The 25,626-nt window shown below is 42.6% G+C and overlaps 1 protein-coding gene across 1 annotated transcript; it reads right to left on the bottom strand.

Annotated features, from left to right (window-relative positions):
• Positions 1-122: 122 nt before the first annotated feature.
• On the bottom strand, positions 123-22,627 carry LOC134046719 (vitellogenin-2-like). The gene is made up of 35 exons (XM_062497427.1): positions 22,588-22,627; positions 22,217-22,237; positions 21,884-22,035; positions 19,871-20,122; positions 19,569-19,730; positions 19,276-19,424; positions 18,709-18,859; positions 18,446-18,603; positions 18,200-18,365; positions 17,592-17,717; positions 16,355-16,573; positions 15,756-15,973; positions 15,541-15,638; positions 14,998-15,122; positions 14,318-14,419; positions 13,575-13,694; positions 13,287-13,476; positions 12,851-12,944; positions 11,887-12,072; positions 11,536-11,680; positions 10,526-10,754; positions 10,267-10,442; positions 9,687-10,007; positions 9,363-9,410; positions 9,131-9,211; positions 7,612-7,824; positions 7,376-7,518; positions 6,011-6,149; positions 5,163-5,298; positions 3,740-3,926; positions 2,401-2,492; positions 1,834-1,931; positions 1,596-1,755; positions 355-516; positions 123-238 (listed from the first exon to the last, which is right to left on the bottom strand). The coding sequence occupies exons 1-35, from the start codon at positions 22,625-22,627 to the stop codon at positions 123-125; spliced, it is 5,175 nt and encodes a 1,724-aa protein (XP_062353411.1).
• Positions 22,628-25,626: the final 2,999 nt, after the last annotated feature.

The following is a 25,626-nucleotide window of genomic DNA, read 5'->3' as shown; positions in this document are numbered from 1 at the left end:
CCCGGGCTGTTCCCACGATCTCCAGAAGGAGCAGAGCAGAGCAGAGCGGCCTCCCGGGGGACGGGGCTCAGCCCCGCTGCCCGAGGCAGCCGGAGCCCGCCCGGAGCGGGCCCGTGCGGGGCTCAGGCCGGGCATGCCTGCTGCTGGCAGGAACACGCTGTGTGAGCGGAGACGGAGCTCACGGCGTCCTCGGATTTCTGGTCCAGCCTAGGCTGCCCGTCCAGGCTGAGAGCGGAGTCTGGAGGAGAAAGAAAGCGGGGTTGGTTCTACATCGGGGTACTCCTGTGTGAGTACGGGGCACCTCGCTGTTTTTCACAGAGCCCCAGTCCCACAAACTGTGTGCACAGGACTCACCGGCTGGAACGCAGTGGAAGCCCACGGACACGGGAACTGTCTGGGTTGCTGAGCAGCCTTTTACACAGCGAAGGACTGGCTCCACAGAGAAGCATTTTGCTGCTGTCTTCTCAAATGAAACTGGCTTCTCGCTTTTGACAAGTTTGCGCTGCAGCTTACAAGCTACAAAACATGAACCCGCTTAAAGCACTCACAGAGTTTAGATAAATTACTTTCTGGACTTAATTTGTAGAATTAGCAAACACTAATGGATGAATAGTGTGACACAAGCTAGATAAGGTAATCTGGTTGAAGTGAATAATTTTTTTGTCAAAGGTTCAGGCTGTGAGAAAATGAGGCATGTGGAGCACAGTTGCAAGGACAGAGGCTTGTCAGATGGGATCTAGGTAGGACACTGATGTCCAGATCTAAAATGATACATGTGAAAACCTTGGTCTGCTAATATCTAACTTTACTTAAACTGAGAGAGCACTTCATTTTGGTGCAGCAGTGGCTCCTAGACATCTATATATCTTCTTCTGCTCTGTGAGCAACATCACACCTGCCTTGCCATGGCTAAATACCTTAGTCCTTTAGTCTATGATCCAGGCTTTCCTGGACCACCCCAGGGAAGCTTGGTCTAGGAATACATTACAGAAAGGCCAACACACGCCCAGAGTGTTGTGTTCCACACAAAATGTGTAGTGCACCCTAATGTAACCAACACATTCATGTTGATCTGGATGGCAAGAACAATCAGTCATTCCCAGGCTGAATTCTAGAGACTGTCCTAATCTTAAGCCCGAAGACATTAAAACAAGTTTTTCCCACCTCAAATGCCCTCTATTTTGATAGTCAGGGCTAGATATGATTTTTTAAAAATTAAATTAAAAGCCTCAAAATAACAGAATGAAAATAAAGAATGGAACTATTAAAGCTGACATAAAATTACTTTTGTCAACAGTCAAACTACCTCCTTTTCATACTAATTTAGCAAATCAGGCAGTTTAAGATGAACACACAAACTCCAGGTAACTACACAATCCATTTTAAAAAAAACCAACAAAACCAGAACTTGCCGTGAACTACCTAACTCAGGAAAAACAGATTTTCTTTTTTTTTCTTCTTTTAGACTGTGGTCACTAATCACAAAAATAGCAAAAAACAAGATGACTATGCTACAATTAATATAAACCATCTATTCATATGATTAATTAACTACTTGAAGGCAATGATATTAATGTATGTTGGAATCTTAGTACCTCCAGCACAGGGGTCTTCTGAGATGATCCAAGAGTGACCAAAACTCACAGCATCTTTAGCTAAATATCCACTGGGTGTTCGATATTCTCTTTCCACCTCAGCATCATATTTTCCACAAATGCCACATGTTTTTCCAGCCATCCAGAAAGCAACTTGAACCTTTGTGGAAATACAGAAAAGTTGCATGTAAAGGCTTTTCTTCTAAACCAAACCCACTGAGAGTAACTTAAACATTACCTCAAGTCTATGCCCATCATAATATAGTTCATCTATGCCATAATCTGGGGCTTTTAGTGTCAGTCCTTTCTTTTCACTGCTGATCAACATGCTTGCAGCTGCAACAAGAAACCAAAATGAGGTCTTTTCTAAAATGAAGTTACTGTTTGAGGGTCCACCCTGAACCATTTGTTAAGTTCCTGGGGACATAATGCATGTCCTAAAGAAATCAAAAGAGGTGGTGGGAAGTTAAAAGACTATTGCTCCCTGCCCTGGGAAAAGCTGAAGTCACTCACAGGGGTGGCTGAGACAGGAGTCATCTAAATGCTTGTTCTGTGGGTCTCTGGAATCAGCAAAATGTACCACAGCCCTGCATTTTTTTGCTCTGTGCAAAGATTCACAGGATCAGCCTCTCCTTCTTTGCTCATCTTTCTTGCCACCCACTAAAATAGCTTGCATGGAAGTATGTAAAAATCTGTTTCTCAAATTAGGATGTTCTTTATCTTGTGAGGTGTTTGCAGGATCTTGTCCTCTCCTTCTACAAAAGATCAGAAAAGATTAAACAGAATCTAAAGATGAGTCTCTTACCAGAATTAGATGTGTATGGAAGATCTCTTGGGGCTTGGACACCATTAATCTTCAGCTGGATGAGTCCATTGGAAACATACATGTCAACCTCACTTTAAAAAAGGAATTTAATGTAAACAAATGCTTCTCCTTTGCCCTACCGAGCTTATAATTTCCTATTGTGTCATAACCATAACTGCAGGATGCTTATATCATTCTGCCCTTCAGGAGGAAGACTGAGGGGGCCCAGGACAGCGTGCCAGCAGAGTGCTCCCAGTACACCTTGCCCTGGCTGTACTGGTCTCTGAGTGCCTGCTCATGGCCACAGCTAGGGCAGGAAGACACCAGGCTACAGGAGCCTTGCTGCAGAACAACCTAATTGCTATTACCTTCACATAAACTGAAGGTGCTTTACATTTCAAAGGAAGATTGGGTTTCCTAGGGCAGTTCTCTTACAGTCTGAACAGTCTGTGCATTGTAGTATTCTCTTCAGAGCAGTGTTTGCTCTAATGAAGAAACATGAAGCTCAGGCACATCAAAAGCACATCCATACAATTGTAGGTAACAATCGGGAATGATTCAGTGATGAAGAATGTCTTAATCACAAAAGACACAGTCTATAAAACAAGCATCCTTGTGTTCTTCCACAAAACAGGTGCAGGGAATTCCCTCGGTCTCTCTAACATTATGGCACAGTTAGGCACACATTTGTCAGAAATAAATAATTACTTGTAATGAAACCTTACAGATCAAAGTCTATTTATGTGCTTTGAAGAACACTCACTACAATGATTTTAGTATGCATAATCCCATACAATTTAGGGGGTGATTGCTCCAGGCTGAAACAAAATGTGTCTTAAATTAATTTCAAATAGATTATAACATTATGTACCAAGAGATGTCCTAAGAGAGAGCCTCTAATCTGGGATAAGTAATGCCCTTTTTAGCTATGTCCACTTCTTAACAATCCTGCTGTAATGAGTGAGAGTTCTAATTTGTTCTAATTATTAGCTTAGTGTAGAAGGCCAGACTAAGATTACAATAGCTCCTTCTGGATTTATAGTTTATGTGTCTGCCTAATCACTAAGTACTGAAATGAGATGGTTAAGTTCTAACGAATTAATGAAGAATTTGGGGCAATAAAGACTTGAGGTTACTGTGAATATATTCAGACATATTTCAGAAACACCTTTAAAAGACAAAGTCCCAAACTCCAGTGACAATCCTAGATATCTTTGCATTGACATCAGTACTTTCTGCATGAGTCTAATGCTAGTGCCAGTCTGCCCTATCAATGTGATCTTCATTTACAACATCTCCAGCCTGGCATCTATTGTTTCTTAAGTTTTCAATTACTTACTGGCTGGCGAGTCTGACATTTATTGCTATGAGGTCAGCAGACTCTTCAAGTCTTTTCACCATCACCAGGAATTTAAGCTCTGGACTACAGTCCTGCACCAAGACATGGTAGCAATTTGCAGGCATTGAATAGTTAAATTCAACACTATTGAAGGTTGTGATCTTATTTTGGAAAACCGTACAAAGACCTGAAAAAAAAACCACAGGAAAAAGTAAGCATTTTACAATTTATGTAAGACAGCTATTTTATTTTAGTTTTGTAATTAAAAGAAAAAAAATCTTCTGGTTCTGCATGTTCCAGTGTAGAAGTGAATTAATTCTGTCAGATGATATTTTGGACTTGTACATTTTATTTGTAAATTTGTAAATTTTAGATTTACTCCCAGGCCCCAGGCAGCAGGACAACACCACCACTGTGATTCAGTCATTTTGTGAGATGAATTCTGCTCACAGCTGGTGCAACTCTCAGTTTGTGGAATTTTGGCTTTTTTAACTCTGTTGTAATCAAAAGAATTTCACAAAGGTTCATAACAACTCAGATATCATTAACACTAGAGAAAGGTCACTGAAATGCTGATACCTTTATTAATAGAGTCATAACCAGGATTAGAAATAGAAGCTGGGAAGGAAAAAATACCACACTACACTTTTCTCTTTTTCACTGTAATGGCATTTTGCTGGAAATCCTACCAGGTCTGATCAGAAATTATTTTGCAACAATTGTAATTAATACAGATTAGTTTTGGTGTTTACCAAAGAAATACCACAGAATCATAGAATGGCTCGGGTTAGAAGGAACCTTAGAGATCACCTAATTCCAATCCCCCTGCTGTGGACAGGGACACCTTATAAATATGCATGGTGTGATATTATCCCACTGATCCCAAGCAAAATGTGACTTCTTATTGCAGGATTACTTAAAGCTTTTAATTTTAAAACTTACCCTAAGTAAGTATAATGTGATTAGCTCTTAATACAGCATTAATCAAACAATAATCCCTTCAAACTCGAAGTGCAGGATTTGAAATTAATGAGTATACTTCTGGAGCTGTATCAGCTTCAACATAGCAGTGCTAATCAAAAGAGCACCCCAAATCAGAGGTCACTTAGATGTTCCTCTCATAAATTTTGTATTGTATTTTCTTCACAAACAATTTTTGCAGTGAAGCTGAAATGGATGCATTTGGGAATGGAGGTATTTGGAAGCACTATTTGGCATGGAACTGAATGTTTAATCTTCCTTGTATATCTCCATTTCTTTACATCCTTCAGCCTCACAGATTTTCATAGAAATGCTTTGTTTCTATCTCATGTCCAAATGATTTTTAAGTGAATGACTAAGTTAAAAAAATGTAAAAAGTGTAAATCATGTTTACAAAATTTACGAAGTCAATCAATATCTGTGCAGATAGTTACTTGCTTACCTTTAAGACTTTCAAGGATTGAAAATGTTGCTTGGGAAAAGACCTTCCAGTCAGAGGATGGTAATGTTGCGATCGTTGCACCCGGATGTGAAGGGACTGGCAGGGGGAGACTGATGGCCGTGTCATAAATTGTGAGCTGAAAATCAGGCAGGAAGCAAACATGAATGGAAATGAAAAGTACAGTGTAGAGATGAGGTAGCATTTTCCTATAATGTTCCAAGAGAACTGGGCTGAGTGAAATCTAAATTAGCCTCTGGATTTCAGTCAGAGTGAAAAAGAAATCAAGTCCTCTGTCTAAAGCATGAAATAATTCTACAATGTGACACATCTGCAACCAGTGGAAGAGCAGAGCTATAAACAAATTTGGATAGTCACCAATTTGCAGCTTTTTGGGTAGCTGTATATTTCTTTTGTTCTCAGGCTGAACAGTTTGCTTACATGAGATGCACCTTCTGCCTATACAACAAGTGCTGCTGTTTGGCTGCCTCAACAGCCTGGTTTCACTGTCTTTTCCAGAACACAGCACAACATGTCATCTTTCTAAAGATTTTGGAAGGAGTGGGCTTTCTAAAAAGTTATTTTTTAACATGCTATCAGTCATGATGATTGTTTTCTAACCTGTTTCTTCTTTCATATGTTTGCATGCTACATGAGAAAGACAAATACACTGTAAGGTATTTTCATAGTAAAACCAACTGCATGAATATAATGTCTTGTGAAGGCAGCTTCTTTATAGTTTTGATTGATTTTTTGTTTGTTTTTTTAAAAATCTGCAGATTAAAAAAGCACTTAATCATTAATTTCCTAGTTATTGGCTGCTTCAGGATAAAGATGGTGGAAATTGTTACCTCTGGCATCTTAAAGACAACATCACAGGTTCTTGGGGATGTCAAAGCCATAACCAAAGTTGCCTGGTGAGAGGGACCATGCTGTTGCCTTTGGGAAAACCCAAGCACATAGGCAGCTCCTGGAAGAAATGAGTAAAACCTGAAAAAAAAAGGAAGTAAGTGACTAAAATGAACTGTCTTTGAAAAAAAAAGTTATTCACACTAAAATAACCCCATAAAGCAATATGCATTCTGTGTTAGCATCAGGGCATGTTTTGCATCAGGGTTTGGTGATACATGATGTTATATATGGAAGGAGGGGCAGGCAAATATATTTAATAATTGGTATAAAAGATCTCAAGAGGCTGGATGGGAGAGTGATACAAAAAGAAAAGTGTGGCACATTTGTTTTAAACACATTCAGACTTAAAAATAGGCATCAATTACATAAACCCCCAACTAACATGCTAAAAATATTAAATTAATATTTCACAATAATATGTCCTGCAGTAGTAACTTTAGGCAAGGATCCTTTGCCCACTAAGACTGTCAACAAGCTGATGGACGGATCTCTACAAATGAGTTTCCAAACAAGCTTGGGGCTTGTTCCAAGCAGGAGCAGAAACAAGAACAGAAAATGTTCCTTTATAAAAAGGCATAGTCTCAGAGCAGAAAAAAAGGTAAGTTCTGTGGCTTTGCTCCAGGATAGCCAATTGAATGGTTTAATTTCCTCTAATAAGAGCAGATAACAGCTTTGGGTGATTCAATCTAATGTAAGAAGTTACCCTCTTCAGTAGGCTTCAAATCACCTGTATGTCTTTAATTTGGAAACTTGTGTTGTATGTGTATTTAGTTAACTGAGTTGTTGTACATGTCTGTATTTTATTAGCACTATGCCAAAAAAATAGACTTCAATGTGGTCTATATGTTATTGCAGGCAAACATGAAGGGATACAGTGGATGGATGTGACAGATATTTCATGAAAAAGACAACACATGTGAACTGAATCCAGAATGTAGAGTTTTCTTACATTAAATGCCATAAAATATTTCTTTATTTAAGCCTTACAGGAAGTATTTATATCAGCTGCTTTAGAAGCCTCCATGAATCAGGAAGGACAATACGACCAATCTCCTAATTCAGGCACTTTAAATTACAAGTCTGCAGTAGATTAGATGAATCCTATCATCCCAAGTGGTTTTCTTGCAAACAAAAATGCATTATGCTTTGAGGAAATGAATATAGTCAAAGCAAATATATGTAATCTGATTTTATAATATCCTACTGATTAAAGGGAATTTTTCCACCTTGGAAATTGCAGAACTGAATCTGTAATTATTTGGATCATTGCCATGTATTTTTCAAACACTAGAATGAAATCTCACCATCTTGCAGTTGTTCGGATTATTGATGGCACTTTTAGCCACTCCAGCTTCATCTGCATAGCTGGATAAGCAGCAAATTGCCCTGTTGCAATCTGAGTAGCAATCTGGTAGTCCTGGCAATCTTTACCCCATTTAAGAGAGCCCTAGTAGAGGGAAACAAATATTTTTTTTGCATAAAACATAGCGGAATCATTACATTTCATTTATATTTGAGATTATTAATATCTTAAACTTACTGATACTTTTTGGTAATTTATTACTGATGCATCAGCACAGAGTTTCCATCTACTTGGTCCTGTGATGCTTGAACCAAACATCTGTATTCTCCACTTCTTGGGTTGTGTATCAGTGTACAGGACAAGCTGCAATCCTGTTTGCTGCCTGTTTCTGTAGATGGCACGAAGAACTGCAGCCAGTATTGGTGGTTTGCTGTCTCCCAAGAACTTAGGCTTCAGTAAGTAGAGAAGAAATAGAGACCAAAGACACAAGCAAGGCGTTAGAATTACGATAGTAAAACCACCGGCATGACCTATGTGAGCAAAACTGTGTTGGGGATTTTTTTGTAAAGTAATTTCAACACAACAAAAAGAAATATGGTACTTGGTAAAGAACCAATACTACCCAGCTCAGCACTGCTCTCTTACCAAACTGCAGTTAAAACTGCTTTTTGATAAAACTAATTTGACCATCTGCTTAAAACCATGATAATTTATATTATAAGGGGATCTGTTCAGGGCAGTCTGAAGTGTGGCACTTGCATGAGGAGTAGCACGTGGCCCTGTTCAACACCGGACCCTTGTGCCCAGCAGCACCACCTGCCTGACTGAGTGTCCTACTTGAGCTGTGGGCAGAATCCCCACCTGGCCAGGGGACAGCTGCAGGTGGAATTTGCTGTAGGGCAACTGGTCCTCCCTGTGCTGCCTGGTCCGAGTGACAGAGACACACAAAAGGATTGGGTGAGACAGAGGGGGCAAGGCCCTAGTGGGAAATGGGGAAAGAGCAAGGCTGTGGCTGAGAAAGAGTTCAGGGAAGTTGTAATGTGATGAAAATATGGACAAGAGAGGTGAATTTAAGCTGTATGGAAATGGTGGGGGAGAAGGTCGATTTGGCTGCCTTCTTTCCACAAGCTACTTGCACTAAAAACAGGGAGCTGCTGCTGCAGAAGGGATGCTTCAGCAAAGTAAGGGTTATTATTTTGTAGGCATGTAGGTCATTGCCTGAAATGTGAGTAGTTTTTCTTTGTTGAAATCTGCTCCAGATTCCCTCAGTTCTAATAGAAGGACCAGGTGCCATGAAATATGCACCATGCAGACACTCCTGAATAAACACCTGGACTGCTCTCAGAGCTGGAGCCTTGCTGCAAACTCAAGGTTTTCTCAAAGGCCTGTTGCAGTTCTGCTAACATGAACAGAAGGACTCTGCAGTGACGACCCAATGAATAAGAGTGGCAGGGTCAACTCCTAAACTTTTACAGAAATATACACAATGAAGATATCCCTGAAACCTGTTGCTGATCCAGCAGGTCAGCACTCCTAAAGTGCTCTGATTTTTATAGTGAATTGTTTACTGAGGAGGACAAATTTAAATATATACTTACTATCCAATGTCCTCACCTTCATAAAATAAGAAACAGTTAAATTTCTTTCTATATACCTAATATGCTAAATCACTGTACTTTTCCTATCCTGTTATAAATATACAACAACTGGAAATGCAAAGCAAATGTTAGGATTTCTTGCAGATTAAGACACTCACCTGAGACATGGCTCTAGAGACATCTTCATCATTAGCTGAGGAAGAGCTGATGCTGATGTTCAAGATTTCCTGTCCTGTGTCCTGCGAAAACAAAGAACCACCTTGAAACAGGTGCCTACCACTGGAAGTTGTTGCGGTGTTTATTTTTACTCTCAAAGAACTAGGATCTAATTGCAACAAAGACAGCAAGAGTAGCTGTACACCCTGCTCCCAGTATATCCAGTAAATGTACCTGTTCATCCACTGGCTTAAACAAAAGCTGGTAAACAGGTGGGTTTGCCTGTGAAAATAGGTAGTATATAAGAACACCCAAGAGAAAATAATTAATTTTTGATAAATGCATTAAAAATTTCAGTTCTGAGTATGAAAAAAAGCAAAATTAATTTCTTAAAAACATTTTACAGTGAAAAATTCTGAAACGTCAAAATTCTGATTTGAAATGCTTCAGAGTACTAGGGTTCCTCTTTCTTTGGTCCGTGCTCTATGAGCACAATTTTCTGATGTACAGAAACAATTACTATAAGAAATATGAAAAGGTCCTGCCGGAGTGAATTACCTGCTGGTTGGAATATTCACTGTCCTCACTGCAGTGCCTGTCCCCAGAGTGCTCTTGGCTGCTGCTGCTGCATGCTTTGCTGCTAGCAGAGCTCTCACTGCTGCTCCTGCTGCTGCTCTTGCTGCCATGCTTCTTCCCAGATTGCCTTATTTCATCTTTCCTGTGACGATTTCCAGGCTCTCTGCCATCAGCAGAGGAAGCAGCGGAGGAAGAGGATGAGCTGGAGAGGAGGGGTGTGCTGTGCTCTGCCCAGAGGCCGGTGTCTGCACTCTTGTACTCTCGGTTAATCCGTTTTGTGCGGCGCCGTGTTTTATTTGCAGCCTCCAAAACCAGTTGAAAGCATTATGAGTTTATAGCTTGTTCTGTAACATTTCCCTGGCTGTCAGACAAGATGCTCACCACAGCCTTCCAAGGAAATAGGACTTCCTGTCCCCACACACCGCAGAAGCTGTACCAGAACTCACTCAGGCCCATTCCTCCCAGCCCAGTTCCTTGCTTTCCCATACCAGTTTTCCTCAATGGAAACCCATGGCTTCGTTATAAGGAAATATTTCCCTCTCTGATGCTCAAAGTCTCTTACCGTGAACACATTTTCAATGCCTAGAATCTTCTTCAGTTTAGCTCGAATGTCCTCATATGGAGATGTCTCTCCCTCTTCCTTTGACCCTGAGCTTGACACCTCAATTATTTTTGAAGCTGCTTCAGATCCTGCTTGAACCTCCAGCTGTATTTTGTCAATATCAGCATCTGTATGAACTAAAGGCAAAAGCATTCCAGGGTTGTGTTGCTTCAGCTTTATTTACAGTGATTGACAGAAAAACTTGCTATTATGACTGTACCTGGCTTTAAAATTATTCTGGCTTCAAATTCTCCAAATAATTTGTGCAGGTAGGTATTTCTTAAGAAAGCAGAATTTTGTGATGTAAGGCTGAGACAAGTAGAACATCCCAAACTTTCAAATTTTTTACAGGACCTGTGTGTGTAAAATCTTCTTCTTGCACTGTTGTGATGTGCCTCTTCTGAACCTTTCTGGTATCCTTTGGATATCACATTAGGTATGCTGCTTTGCTGCATTAAACAAAAATATGGCAGATAAAGTAATTGTCCATAAAAAATATAAAACTGTCCCAGATCTTGTAATAATTTCCCCAGTTAATGAAGAAAATGATGACAGTCATGCTTAACGAAGGAAGCAATGCTTAGAATTAGAGATCAAGGCACTGGAAGCAGTGGGGTTTCCTGCAAAATGCTCTGTGGAAGAGGAGAGCTCTCCTGCCCACCCTTTCTCAGGCAGCGTGTCAAAAACACACTTCCCAATGAGAACCTGCAGGGCTCCCTGGAGGGACAGTCCCACTACATCCATTTCAGGCTTCCAACCCTCCTGCTGCAAGCCAGCATAGCCTTCCCACACCAGCCTCAGAAGCTGCAGAGCACATGGAAGGATGTCCTTCTGCAATCCACTCAGGATTATCTCAGAATTTGGGAAGAAAAATATATATTGTGCCCAAGAACCATATTTTTTGCATTGTTTTGATTCAGAAAATAATGAGATATTGTACAAAGGATGGGCGTTTCAGACACCCTCCCATGACTATAAAGAAATCAGAAGATATGCTGTCAAAACAGTCCTGCCTGCATGCAATGAAGAAAGCGAGTGGACTGTGAAGGATCATGTAATGAATCAATTGGGTTTTAGGCTTGGTTTGGGAAATATGAGGTCCCTGTTGAATTTCACCATTCCTGTGTTTGTGATCTGATTAGCCAGCTCCCTGTCAGGAGTGCCCAGCCCCTCTGAGGAGCTCTCTGTTCTCTGCCTGTCTGCAGTACAGGTGGCAAGAGGTTTCCTTACCTTCCAGCTACCAGGTTTTGAAGATCCTTCTGTTGTCTGCAATAGCTGGTGAGAGATCCTTGGTATTTCTCCTCTGGGGACAATCTGGGATTTCTTCTCAAAATCTACTTCTTCCATGTTCCTTGAAATAGCATAAACTTCACTCCTGAGGAGGTGATAAATGGCACACAGGTTAACACCTTCTGATTTCACTCTATCCATCTTTGCTGGTGCAAAAAACACAGCACTAAGCTTTATGTGGCTGCCAAGGTATGGCAGACCTCAACAAGTAATTGTATACTTGTGATTTTATAACAGGGAACTCACAATCAGTAACACAGAGCAAGAAAAATGAAAAAAGCTCTTCTGTACCTCACAGCTGCGAGCTCAACCTCTTGATGGCAGGGAAGGGTTTCAATTTTCAAATTTTTCTCTTTCATATTTATCCTGGCATCAAATTTCATTGTAGTGTTGGCACTAAACTCTGCATGAAATTCAAAACCACTCTGAAAGTACTGAGTATTAATCCCCATCATTGCAATCATATGAAAATATGCTCTGAAAGAGTGGAAATAAAACCAGGTGTAATTATATATTAATATGCAAAAATTTAACTTTGAAATGCAAAATTACATTTTCGTGCTGTTCTTTTTACTGTAAGACCCACTACTGATGGATGAAGAGATTTATCACAGCAGGATAAGAAAAAACTGAAATGCTGCTGGAAAAGGTGAAGTTATTTGTCTGAAAAACAAAACTAATGTGGACCTTCTGTCTGCACTGTCACTGGTACATTGTTTAAAGACAAGCTAATTCCAGAATCTCATAGCTTCAGATTCTGCCTATTTTTAAAAATATCACTACTATTATTTTTATTATTATTATCATCATCAACATCATTGTTACCATTATCATTATTGCTTTTTCAGATCCAGAAGCATTTCCCTTTTCCCCCTGAAATCCTTCTGGCTTATGCCAGGTGGTGATGTGATTCTATGTTGAAACTGTAAAAAGCTTGACACTTAAGACAACATATTTTCACATCTTAGTATCTTTAGTCATTGAACAGGTACAAATGTAAACATTTTTAGCAGCGGCAGAACAGCACAATATCCTGTGGGATACCATGCACATTGTTAGATTTGCAGGGTTGTAAAGCATCAGGGGATTGTGTTGCTTTCTCAGAACTTTGCTGCTCTAGAATAGCTCATCTGTCCAAAATCTGGGACAAGTAAGGTCCCTGTATAGTTATGCCACCACATATCTCTGTCAAATATAACTATAACTATAGCTACAAATGATTGTGTGCGTATGTGAAAATACATGTAATTTTTACTTTGGCCTGATGTCAGCATGAATATCCATCTTGGTTTCCCACAGCTGTGATGGTCTAAAATTGTCAGCTACTGGTGGTGATAAATTTACATCCACTGAAAAAGACAGACAGAATTTATATTAACAGAGAAACAATAAATTCTGGGGATACAATACTATCAATAAGCATAGTAGTTAATGCAAAGGCAGTGCTTTTATACTTTGAAATACTTTACATGCTTATTTAAAGGTTGCTAATCCAAACCAGAGTTATATAAATATGTCGTAGGGTGAAATATCCTAATTACTTCTCAAACCCTTTGGAGGCAGTTGGTCACTACTAATGTTTTGACATTACTGGGATATTTTTCAAGATTATAAAAGGATTTAGTTTCAGCAGGGGGGCTGGACCCACAATTATTGTGGGGAAGCTGCTGAGTTTGGCATCCCAAGCTCACCGTCAGCCGCAGTCTGTGCCACCGTGGCCGCGCACAGCCCGAGCTCCAGTGGCAGGCCAGCGATGGTGGGCACAATATGCCTCATCTCACCCACCATCACTGGCAGGGTCCATTGGCCTGAAATGCCTCTCTGGACCTCTTCCACCACTTTTTTCACCACTGGCTGCCAGTCTGATGATCCAGTTAGACTCTGGAAATAGAGATATAGATTAGGTAAGTAGGTAAGAGGAGACACGGAAGGGAAATTATTCAATATTGCAGAGAAAAAGCCAACAGCCTTGTCAGTACCATCATAATTTGTTGAATGGCATCTTTGTCAATGTCAACAAAGGCAATCTCTTGACCCAACACTTTGAAGTAAGCAGATACCAGGGGGTCTTCAGACGGCAGTTCTTTCCATCCCAGAAGCTGTGGTGTTAAGGAGAGATGGGGAGGAAGGGAAGAAGCAGAAAATGTCACTTTAAATGGAGCAATGTATTAACAAATACATCTGAAGATGTATTTGACAAATAACAAATAACATATCATTTGAAGGATGAGAGCTGTGGTTCCTTAGCCAAAAACCCAATAGATATATTACAGGTCTGAACCAATGTGGCCTTTCTTATATTGCATAGCTGACGTCAGAGAGAGTTTCCTATGTAAGGATGCAGTCAGGGCTTGGTAATTTCTGCTGCTGTTAGTAGTAGGTGACACCCAAGGACTCATGAAGGAAAAACCTTGTTCAATTATCATTTTAAAAGATAAGAGAACCACTTAGTGTGTTCTAACATACATGTTAAAACATTTTGGCTCACAGCAACATCCTCATCTTTTGTACTATACATTAAGAGCTGACACATGTTGAGTGAAAAGATGACATCTGTTGAGAGAGTAAGTACAATATAAGTACAGCTTTCCATGACTGAACAGGATGACGGACTCCTTTCTTCCAGAAACATCAAAGGGATGGCTCAGTGGGTGGGTGATGTAACCCCGGTGCTGTCAGGAGCTGTCTGCTGCAGTCAGGTCAGAAGGGTGCCCAGACGTACCGATTTACCCAGCTCCTTCAGGGTCTTGTATGTGTCATACTCAGCAAAGGGAATGTTCTGTTTCCTCATCAGCTTGCTCAGGCTTTGTGACCGGAAAGCCACCTGTAGGAAAGAGACAGGCATCACAGCCCAGGTACAAGAGAGCTCAGGAAAACTCTTGTGCCTGGTATTAACTCACTGAGGCCACACGAAATACTTGTTTTATGAAGCCACTGCATTATAAGGACATGTCTACCTGGCAGATGACTGCAGGCTATGGCTGCAGATGTTGAGGATGTGCTGAGCCAGCCAGCCTCAAATTAATCAGCAGGGATAAAGCTTGCTCAAGAAGTCGTGTAAATTCCTGCATGCTGTTACATGGAGCTTTGTGCTGCCCTGGCTGTACTGCTGGCTGAAATTTAATTTCCTTGTACTTATGCAAAGCACCCTGGATCCCACATGACTTTAGGGGGGCAGATGGATGTTCTGCTGTGTAAACTTTCCTCAGCTCCTAGACTCACAGGCCTATACTGGATGTATTCATTGATAAATGCACATGTCAAGAAGCCCAAATAAAAGAAGTCTAAGTAGGATCATAATCATTATCTAAATTTTCCCTTCCACATCCACCCTCACAGCCAGAAATGGAGTTAAACGCTACATCACAGTCCAAAAGCTGGCTGCCTTAATGCAATACTTACCTCGATAATATCCGTTGCAGTGTTTGCATAATATCCTCTTACTTTTGTGATTATATCAGATGGAAACATGGTGCTAGGACTATTCATTAGATAGACTCTCCAAATGGCACCAGCCTGATACTGAGCTGTCACAGGAATAAAAAGCAGCAGAAATTATGGTCTCTAAGGAATCTGGTGCTCATTAGCCACCTCAGGTACATGCTGTAGTAGATCACAAGGGGTCCTGTCAGGTTTCAGTCCCACAGGTCCTAAAGTTCACAACCTCAAGAGGAGGATTTTATTATAGGGCAGAGTCAACACAACCCCAGGGACTGAAGAAGGAGGACTAAATCCATGTGCAAGCACCACTTTCTCTAGCAGACACCAGGAATTTGTGGAAGAGTCTCAGGGAATTTTGCGTGTTAGGAGGTTCTTCTGCTTTTTCCATTTCAAGAGTGCACTAAACTCACAGTTCATGACTGGATTTTGGATGAAAATCACAGAATACAATAGGATCATTTGGCTACCTAAGTTGAGGAAGTGCACAGGGCAGCTGGTACTTACAGGAATAGTCGCTGATCTGAATGACCTTGCTGTAGCGATAGCTCAGCCTGTCAAGTCTGGGGCCCAGAAGTTTAATGGCAATATTGCAAGCAGCAGATCTGAGTAATAGAATTAAAATCATACAAAGACAGTTGACTGTGACTAAATTCTTATAAAAATACAAGAAAAGACAAATCCCAATTTTCTACTAAAAATGTACTTCTTCCTCTACTTACAGTTTATAGAGCTGTGGGATCCTGCCTGCTGCCAAAGTCTTCATGTGTGAATATGCAAAACTGGCTACTTGCAGGCTGGGCTCTGTCAGCAGCGAGCTGGCCAGAGCTGCTACTGTTGGAAGAGCAGGCTTGGTTTCGAAGAGAACAACACAAGCCACCATTCGGACATTTGGAGCAAGCGTGCTGTCCATAAAGACCTGCAGGGTGATCTCCCTTACCTACAGGAGGAAGACAGAACCTCTGAGCAGTGTTTCCAGAACAGTGCTCTGCAGTGGGTGGAGAACAGAACCCTAAACAAGAGATGTAGGCGTAGGACCTGTCTCTGAAAAGGAAGATATTGCTGGGTGCACAATGAACAGGGCTGGGAGAAACAGCCATTAGGCTGAATATTACAGTGACTAAAGAAAAGTCTTTCCCAGGGTATCAGCAAGGATGGGATGATGTCAGGCGTTTGTAGAGTGAGCAAGAGAACAGTGTGGGAAACTGAGAAGCCTGTCCAGAGTTGTTAACATTACCTGATGGTTTTATTATTCCTGAATCACTAAGCAAACCCAAACCATACCCTTTAAGAGATTTGTTTAAATAATAATTTCAGTTACTTTTGCAGGGTCTTTCCTTGCAATTTTCCTTAAGGCCAACACAGCGTCAGCATGAATTCTGTTTGGTAATGAAGCTGCAGCTGAGGAAAATGTTGGCAAAAACTTCAGGATGCGTTTGATACTGGCTGGTTCTCCTGCATTGCCCATGGCTTTCAGGGCCAAGGACATGTCTTTGGCATCACCTTTGCTGGTGGCTTCAGTAGCAAGGTCATGGAGTGGCTGAAAATGGAGCAGACACTGTTAATCATACCAGGTAATGATGTTGTAATAATGCATAAAAATGTGTATTGCCATAGCAAGCAAAACAATTACTGCTGCAAATCCCTGAACTGAGCTGTTCAGACTTCTGTCCCAGGAAAAGTCTCACCATCATTATCAGGATGCTAGACATGGACCCTACAAATAAAATTGGTTTTCTCCTTGCATGTTGTTGTAATTGATTATGAATTATGCCTGAGCCCAGGTGCAGGAGACAATCCCAGATAGGTGCCTGCACCAAAGAATCTGTTGCAGGTTCAAAGGCAGGGCTGAGCTGATGCCAATTCAGTCATTCCTAGTCATTCACCTCTGCCTGCCCTGCCAAATTGCACTTGCATATTTTTCACTTACTACAATAATTTCAAGTTTATTTGAACGCTTTTGCTGTTCTGAGAAGCAGAATTACCGTTCTGATTACTTGGCCTTATTTAATTTTTTTTTGAAGATTTAAACACATGTCAAACACCAGCAAGACCTTCTCAGTTCTGTGGTCCTGCTGAGCAGGGAGCTGGAGCTGCACAGTCCAAGGACAATGTCCTGAATATTGCTGACAGTGAAATGCAATTGTGTTGCAGGGCTTCCTTAGGAAGTCCTAACCTATGACATACTTGGAGGTTTGCTTGTATTCACATTTTACTGCCATTTTAATACATCTTTTAAGTATACTCTACCTAATGTAAAAGTAGAATCATAGAATCATAATTATTTTGCTTTAATCCAAGTTTTGTCACAACTTAACTCAGTTTCAGGCTGGTTACAGGATCCACTATCCCCATGGGCTTCTCGTACTGAATTTAAAATTCTGAACTGTTACAACCTGATCTTTCAAAGGCATCAGCTCAGTGTTTCATTCTGTCTTTGCATCACTGAGTGAGGCACGCAAATAGTGAGTTACCTAATTGCCAGCACTGTCAGAGCTAAATTAAAGACACTTTTAAATTTTTTCACCTTTTATGAATAAGAAATGAGAGTCACATACCTGAAGAAGTTCATTTGGACATAGTAAAGCCTGAGAACAGTATTTATTCACCATGCTACCATACCCTAGGTAAACAATTATCCTATGCATCAGTACTTTCTGGATTTGGGGACAGGTCAGAAAAGTCTGCAGAAGGAAGAGGTATAATTTTTTACTGTTTCTAGCAATTAGAGCTCTATTTATCAATAAATGCATTTGAGAAATATATACAATTGATTTGTGCTGTTTCTAAATAACTGCAGGAATGAAATAGTGCTAGACATTCAGCTACAAGAAAATTAAGTAGATTTGCCCCATTATGCTGGATGCTCTTTAGATACTACTTACATATTATTTTCTTGAGTTTTCCTTTTTAACTTCTGATTTGACAAAAAGACTCAACAGCAGTTTTGTTGTAGTTTGTGTATTATAGTTTAATATAAAATATAATAACGAACTTTTGACAACAAGTGTTTGGGAACATTTTCTGAAGCATTTCCCATTTTTGTTAGTACCTCGCATTTTTCAAATTTAGATGGAAATATGTAGTATCTTTCACTTATAATCCTATTAATTTACCTTTAAAAAGGAGTGATGGGAAAACAGAAGGAAGAATGATCTGTACTTACTGAGGCAATTTCCAGGGTTTTTTTGTTTGGTGCAACAAAATGGAAGGCGAGAGGGAGAGCCACAGCTGCTTCCCAGATGTTCAGCTTCTCGTCATGGATTTTTTGCTTCAGGAACCTGAATGTGTCAGTAGCTCCAGCAGCACAGATGGCACTCAGGAACCAGGGCCTGCCAGGAAAAGGAGAAGTCATTATCCTCATCGGCCAGGGTCTCTCTGATCAGAAACCCTGGCTGAAGGCCACAGTTACCTGTAGGGGAGTTCATTGACAAACTGCAGCCACAAGGACTCAATTTGATCAAGGGTTGCTACACGAAAAAGCTGGACCATTTGTAAAAACTTGGCTGAAGCTTCTTTATTGGCTCCTTTCTCGTTATTCTGAACTAACTGCCGCAGCGTCTCTGTTAACTGTGGGAAAAACAGAGAGTTGGAAGGATCCATGTCTGAAGTAATTCTGTGATGGCCTGTTAACCTTATAAATAGTGAAGGTGTGTGAAAGTAAGCCTCGAATACCTGTAAATCTGGACTTTTAATCCTTGTTAGGGGAATTGGCATCTGGAGTAGCTCTCCTGAGAAATGATAACGAAGACTCCCCTGTTTTTGCAGCTGAGATGTTGGTGCACTGATAGGAGGCCTTTTAATGCCGACCAAAGACAGCTCTTGTCTTCAAGGGAAAGAGGGAAATGCATCAGTAGGCAGTAAGCACACTCTGTGCATGGAGGACTTGTGCAGCATTGGAGCAGACTGAGGGGTACCCAGCGGGACTGCAAGTGGAGCGTGCGCTTCTCTGTTCATCCTTTGCTCAGGATAGTCTAGAAAAGTCATATGACTGCAAAGTCCTTGTGAGAGTTTGCTAAGACCTCTGAGAGGCTGGACAGATGTTTTGGGTGGCCTAAACAGTGGGTCACAGGCCACCTGAAACATCCTGGGCTGGGCATCCCAAGGGTTGTACAGTGTTCTGACCCTTGGCAGCCACAGGACAGATGGTTCTTGTTAGCTCACAAATCAACAGCAAATATATAAAATGTTTTAGGCATCTTCCCCTGGCTCTGATAATGCAAGGACATGCACAGTGCCTACCTCGCCTCCATGGTTGCTGCCCCATTTGGTTCATTGAAAGGAGAGATCTGGTACACCTGGTCCGACATAGCGGACATCAGCGATGCCCCGCTGTCCTCATACTTCATCTTGTAAGTGAATGTCACTGTGCCCTTTATGTTTCTGGCTTTCTAGAAGTGCAAAAAGGCCCCCTCAGAAACAGGAATGGGCTGGTCAGCCCAGAGAAGCTAAACCTCCCCACGAGCATCAGTGGGATGTGGGTGCTGAGCAGTGGCTCATGCCCCAGCAGGGCAGCAGCGGCCCCGTGCTCATACCAGGGGACAGGTAGGGCAGGGCCGGATGTATGCCATTCCCAGGTCCTTCACTGCTTTATCCTGGCAGTCTGTCAGGTCCTTGCTTTTGGAAATGGTGGCACGGTTATTCTTGCTGTCGTCCCGGATAACGTATCTGGTTTGGCAGATGCCTTCAATCCCAGCCTGCAAGTAATTGTTAAACACATTGAATGTCCCACTTGAAACAGCAATAAAAAGGGTCAAAGAAAATGGTCTGGGAAATGTAACTTACTCTTTAATGGTAAAATGAGAATAAATGTAAAATCAGAATGGAAAAAACAAACCTCCTGTAGCTCATACACATTTTGTGACTTTTTGATGGTTATCTGCAGCATGTTCAGAATTCCTCTCACTAGGTTAGTGCATAGAATGGGACAGTCCTCAGGGGCAAAAATACTTCCAACCCTTCCTTCAGTATATTCAAACTTAAAGGGGTGGCTGAGACAGGCAGCAATGGTTTCTGAGAGCCTCGAAGATGGAATGAAGGAGTCAATGGGCCAGAAGCCATTTTGTTCCTCCAGCTTTGGTGATCGAATCTGTGAACAAAAATAGGAAAACAACCATATTGTTCACCATCAGTTTGAAATACTGCTATAATACAGAAACTGGACACTTCTTATCCATGGCAAGACAAAAGTCACTCGTCCAACATTGCAGGAAACAAAGTCCAACTGAGACTCCTGTGCTTGGCCTAGGAGGCATCCTTGAAAATGCAGACTTTCATGAAGGACTCCTGCCAGAAAAATAAGATTATGTGAGCAGAATTCAAAAGTTCAGCAAGTCTGATGAAGCTTATAGAGTGAGTGAAACACCAGCTACCAACAATCAGTACAGACAGGATACTCACTCCTTTCCCACAGCTGACAAGTGAGACCTCCCTTCAATCTGCAAAGCAGCCAAGCCATTGTTGCCCAAGCTGCCTGCCTGAACACACAGGGACTATTCTGGCTGCTGCTCCAGGTCCAGCATATCCCTGAGCACCAAAGCCGTGGCACAACAGATGGGGGAGCAGAGGCGACCGCAGGAGCTCGCACCTTTGGAAGTGGCTGACGTCCCGCTAGCTCCTCTGGCTGTAAAGCTTGTGCACAAGTTCTTGACTGCTACCTAGTGGGAAGTGTGTGCCTGCGTGCACAGACCTATCTAATCCCATTCTTACACACACACCTCCCACCCTCGTGCATGCACGTTCCTCTGTAGAGGGAAAAGGCGTGGGCTCAGTGCTGTTTTATTTTAGGCGTTTTGAATCAATGCTGCAAGGATGGCTTGCCTCTTGTCACATTTTCTCAAATTTAATGCTACTGTTGTCTGCAACTGCTAAGATTGTAGCAACTCCAGCAAGGTTCCACAGAGCCTGCAATGGAAGCAGTGTGTTTCACAATAGATATTCCTTCACACTGTTTCACTAATATGTGTGCATGATTACAGACTGAGAACTGGGGTGAACACTAAGAGCAACTCTTACAGCTTTTTTCCCACGTGCCCTCTTCTCAATCCCTAGTCCCCGGTTTTTTGTGCCATGCCAGTATTTTAAGATGTTTGGTAAAATCTCTTTGATGAGTAACAGTGCTTCCAAATCTGATATCATTAGGATAAACACAGGTATTACCATTAGAATTCTTCACATTTGAATTAATGCCTGTGTGAAGAATATCAAAAATTGGATTAATGGAGACAGCTGGGTCTTTCTCATGTGTTATCTAAATTCCAGTGCTGAGCTTTTTTAAGCTATGGACCAGGTTAAAAAACATGGATATTTCATTCTGGAATGCTCATGTTCATATTCAAGCTTAGTGTTACCTCAGTAAAGTTCTGTTAAGGAAATTTCTTTAAAGCAGCTGCTGGCCATGTTTTGGTGTGGATGTGATCCCAAGGTAGGTTTAGCCAAGAGGGCTCAGATAGGAATGGCAGCAGAGCTGGAGCAGCTCCAGCTCTTTCCTGCAGAGGAGCAGGCTGTGAGTAAGCCTGTGGTGCTCTCTGTAGGTCCCTGCCAGTAACCCAAAGCATTCTGGATGCAGCTGCAGATCCTGCAGCAGTGCCCTTGGCTCTCCCCATCATGCCTTGGGTGTACAGAGCTCAGTGCCCACATCCACACCTCTGCCCTCCCTGGGGAATCATCACTGCCTGAGGGAAACCCAGGGCCTGGAGTGACATCTCAGCAGTGGGTAGTGCCCACAGCTTTTGCGTGAGCTCTGCATCTTTTTGTCACTTTTTTTGCCAGCCTGAAGGGATGAATGAAGTGCATTATATTGGTGGGTGAGTCCAATTTAGGGACCAATCCTATGGCCATGGTGATTTACCTGCAGAAGGTGGTCAGTGTGAGACACACGGCTGATCTCCACCTTGCTGGCCAGCCTCACCCCTGCCATGGCCAGGCTTCTGTCAGGGAGCCCATGCACAATGATACTCTCGTAGCTATACAGGTAGGTCTTGCCCATATGAAAAACAGGCTCTGTTAGGAAAAAATATAACAGAAACACCACCTTGGCTATGACTGTTGTGATGTTGTTTGAACCAGCCCAGCAAAGAAAAGTGAAGCTGCCACTGCCCAAAAAAAGGTGCAAACAGTGGGCAAGGCAAGGCTGTAAGGGAAGGCAGCAAAGGAGCTGCTGGCTGTCAGGGGAGCCACTTACCAAGGTCCTGCTTCTGGCCCTCTGTGAGGAAGGAAAAAGAAGTGTTCATGAACAAAAAAGGCCATTTCTGTAGATCCTTTCATGTATTATTCATTAAGTCACTGTCCTAATGGTTGGCAAACCACCAGTAATGGGGTTCACCCCACACCCCAAGGACACCAAGCCCATGCCAGCCCTGCTCACTCTCTGCTGCTTGGCTTTTCTCCTGCTACTGAGCTTAGCAAAGAAATCTAACAGTTTACTGCTGAAGCTATAAAAGGGATTCAGCAAATGAAGCTATAAATATCCCTGAAAAACCCCAAGGAGATGCAATTTGCTCAGGATCACAGTGGCTGTCACAGCTCGGCAGTGATGGTAAAGCAGCAACTTACCCACGAGGGCGAACACCAGAGCCAGGATGAGTCCCTTCATGCTAAAAATGACTGAAGTCCACAGGGGGAAATCTGTGGCTTTTATAGAAGAATTATTAACAGGCACAGTGAATTTTGTTTAGTTATCAACTTCTTATCAACCACCCAACAAATCCTTTGAGGGAGTGGGGGTTGGGGTCAGGGCAATGGATATTTTTGCTGATCCAAAACCATCATAAGTTCTGTTGTTCTCATTCCACTAACTGAATGCTTTGAAAGTATGTTTACAGACAGCTACTTAAAAGTATTTAAACATAATTAAAGCCAAAATTTATTTTTACGTAAGTAAAACTACTAACTATCCTTACTCCCTGAAAGCACCCAGGGCTATTGCAGTCTGTGCTGACTTTGTCCAGGTTATCCTGACCTGACCATAAGACACACATCTTATCTAAGTGATAGTGCCCCAGCAGGATTGTGCAAAACCCGGGGCAGCCCTGCTGTGACACTGTGCCCACCCCTGCCCTGCTGTGAGCAGGACAGGCTGTCAGCACAGCGCTGCTCTCTGGGGACAGGGACATCATCCAGCAGCACAAACCTCCCATCATCATCACGAGGGCCATGGCTAAATGCTGCTGATGTCCACGCTTCCCTCACCTGCCTTCTCCTGCAGGGCTGCTGTGCCAGCCCCCTTCACCAACAGAGAGGTGTTGGTGGGGGTTGCATGGCAAGGGGGAGGGGGTGAGGCTGACAGGTGTCACAGATCAAACCTCTTGGTTTGACAACGGCGGACAACGTGCAGGTCACTCAAACTCTTCACGTCACATGACAAGGGGTGGTATCTTCACCCCGTGGTGGAGCCTCCTTCTCTCATCAGGAGGCATTTTCCCTGTCCCTTTGGAGGCAGCACCCCAGATCTCTCAGGCTGCTCTTGGCTCCAGGGTTTGATTTTGTTCCTGAGTCCACCTGGTCCCTCTGGTCAGGTCATGGAACTACTCCATTAAGAATTGACACAAGGAGGGCTAAGGCAGCCCCAGGACTGGGGGGGCTCATGTTGGCACTGTGTGGCCACTGTTTGCCCATCAACCTTCTCCTGTGTGGGTGGGAGACCAAAGCTGCTGCTGCCCAGCTCACTGTGGGAAGGGACTGGATTAATTTTCTCATCGACAGACCAGTGGCTCCTATCCAAGGCAGCTTAGTTTTTGCAATGCTGTTTAGCCGATGGGTTTTCATAATTAGCACTTGGAATATATAATTTATAATTTCTGACAAACAGTGGATTTTGTTTCTAGATCAAATATTGGATCTGTAGGGAAAAAAAATTAAAAAATTTGAAGTATGACAAATCCTTTGCCATATTTTTACTGGCTCCGTATTTAGGTCCTGATTTTTTTAATGCCTTCCCTTGTAAAACTGGTAGCACATGATAGAAAGCCAAGCTACTCACTAGGGAGTTCTGTCACATCTTTGGAGATTTGGTAAATGTACTTAAAGGATTTGAGTATACAAGTACTGGTCACTGGTACTCAAAATCTATTATGGCATAACTATATACAGCTGCACAGGTTTGGGTGTTTTTTTTTTTTTAAACATCTTGGCAGCAGTAAGGACACGAGGTCAGTGGTAGTAAAAGCAGAGAGTTGCTGTAATGGCAATATTAAATGCAACAATGCTTGTATTCTCAAAATTATAACACTGTATCACTGAAACACCACACTATAACTCCTCAAAATAAAGGTCAAACAACATTCCTCAAAATAAGGGTCCTCACTGGAAGCTGTACAGCCTGCAGCCAGCTGCAAGTGCAGGGTCTTCACCCAAACTACCAGCACTGCAGCCTGGGGCTGCAGAATCTTGTCCCCATCCCACCCCATCCCTCACTTTGGGCAGGAGATGTTGTATCCCTGGTTGTCCCAGCCACGCTGCTGCCATGGGGACAACTGCTTCAAGGGTCACCTAAACCTGCTGGCAAGGGCCTTGTCTATAGTGATTTCTTTGTAAAACTGAAACTTCTTTTCTAGGTCAGTCCTTCTGTTCCTCAAGAACAATTTCAGCTCCCAGCCTTTGCCCCCTCACAGCCCTTTTACACTAGTATTACTCAGCATTGCCTGAATTAAAAAGAGAGAGGAATAAACGCCTCAAACTAAGAAAATTATGAGTGTGACAAACAGTTTTGCTGAGCCCAGGGAGTTGCCTGGACAGCATTTCCCTCGAGCTGTGCTCAGCTCCCTCCACGATGGCAGTGGGGAGAGCAGCAGAGGCTGAGGGCTCTCCACGTGGGTGGACACCCACAGCCCACACACCCTGCAGTCCCACAGCGCTCTGGCTGCCTTGGTGGTTGGGTGATGCTCACCAGGGGTCTCCTGCCAGGGCAGTACTGCTGGGGCTGGCAGAAAACAATCCCCCCCCAGAACTGTGCTCCAGCCTTGGCACGTTGGGAAGAGCCCCGTGGGCTGTCCCAGCTGGAGCTGGAAGTTTGTGCCAGCATCGCCCACAGGGGCCACATGACACCTTGGATTCCACCTGAGGTTACCTGAAAAGTCTGTGCTTTCCATCACTGCTCGGTGCGAGTCCCAGGCAGGCAGCAAACCCACCAGCTCATGGTTTTACTGCTGCTGCCAGCTCCCCATCATTCTGCACTGCAGGTTACCATGGCACCATTTAAACTGCATAGAATGGTATATTTAGACCTTTCAAACATATTTCTTTTGGTACTAAGGACTTTACCTTTCTGAATTATAAAACTGATATCCAAACAAGAAAACTCAGGCATGTGCATCCATTGAAGGTGCAAAAGCTGCCGAGAGCAAAACAACACATTTTTTACTGAATATTCTCAAGGGTTTTCAAAATTCCATTCACCCAGTGTGCATACTCAGCCTACAAACACAGCCTTAAGGCAAGCAGAAAACACCTTCCCGTTCTGCTGGAATCCTTTGGGCTTCAGGGCTCAGGGAGCTTGTCCCTGGCCTGTGGTGGGGGGCAGGAGGCAGAGCCCACCTTTGGTGGTTGCAGTGATGACTCTTGCTAGGCACAGAGGTTGGGGCATCTCGCCCAAAG

Source organism: Cinclus cinclus, chromosome 8 (genome assembly GCF_963662255.1).
Source record: "Cinclus cinclus chromosome 8, bCinCin1.1, whole genome shotgun sequence".
NCBI lineage: Eukaryota > Metazoa > Chordata > Aves > Passeriformes > Cinclidae > Cinclus > Cinclus cinclus.
Note: the sequence above shows the minus strand (reverse complement) of the source record. Positions and strands in the feature narration are given on the sequence as shown.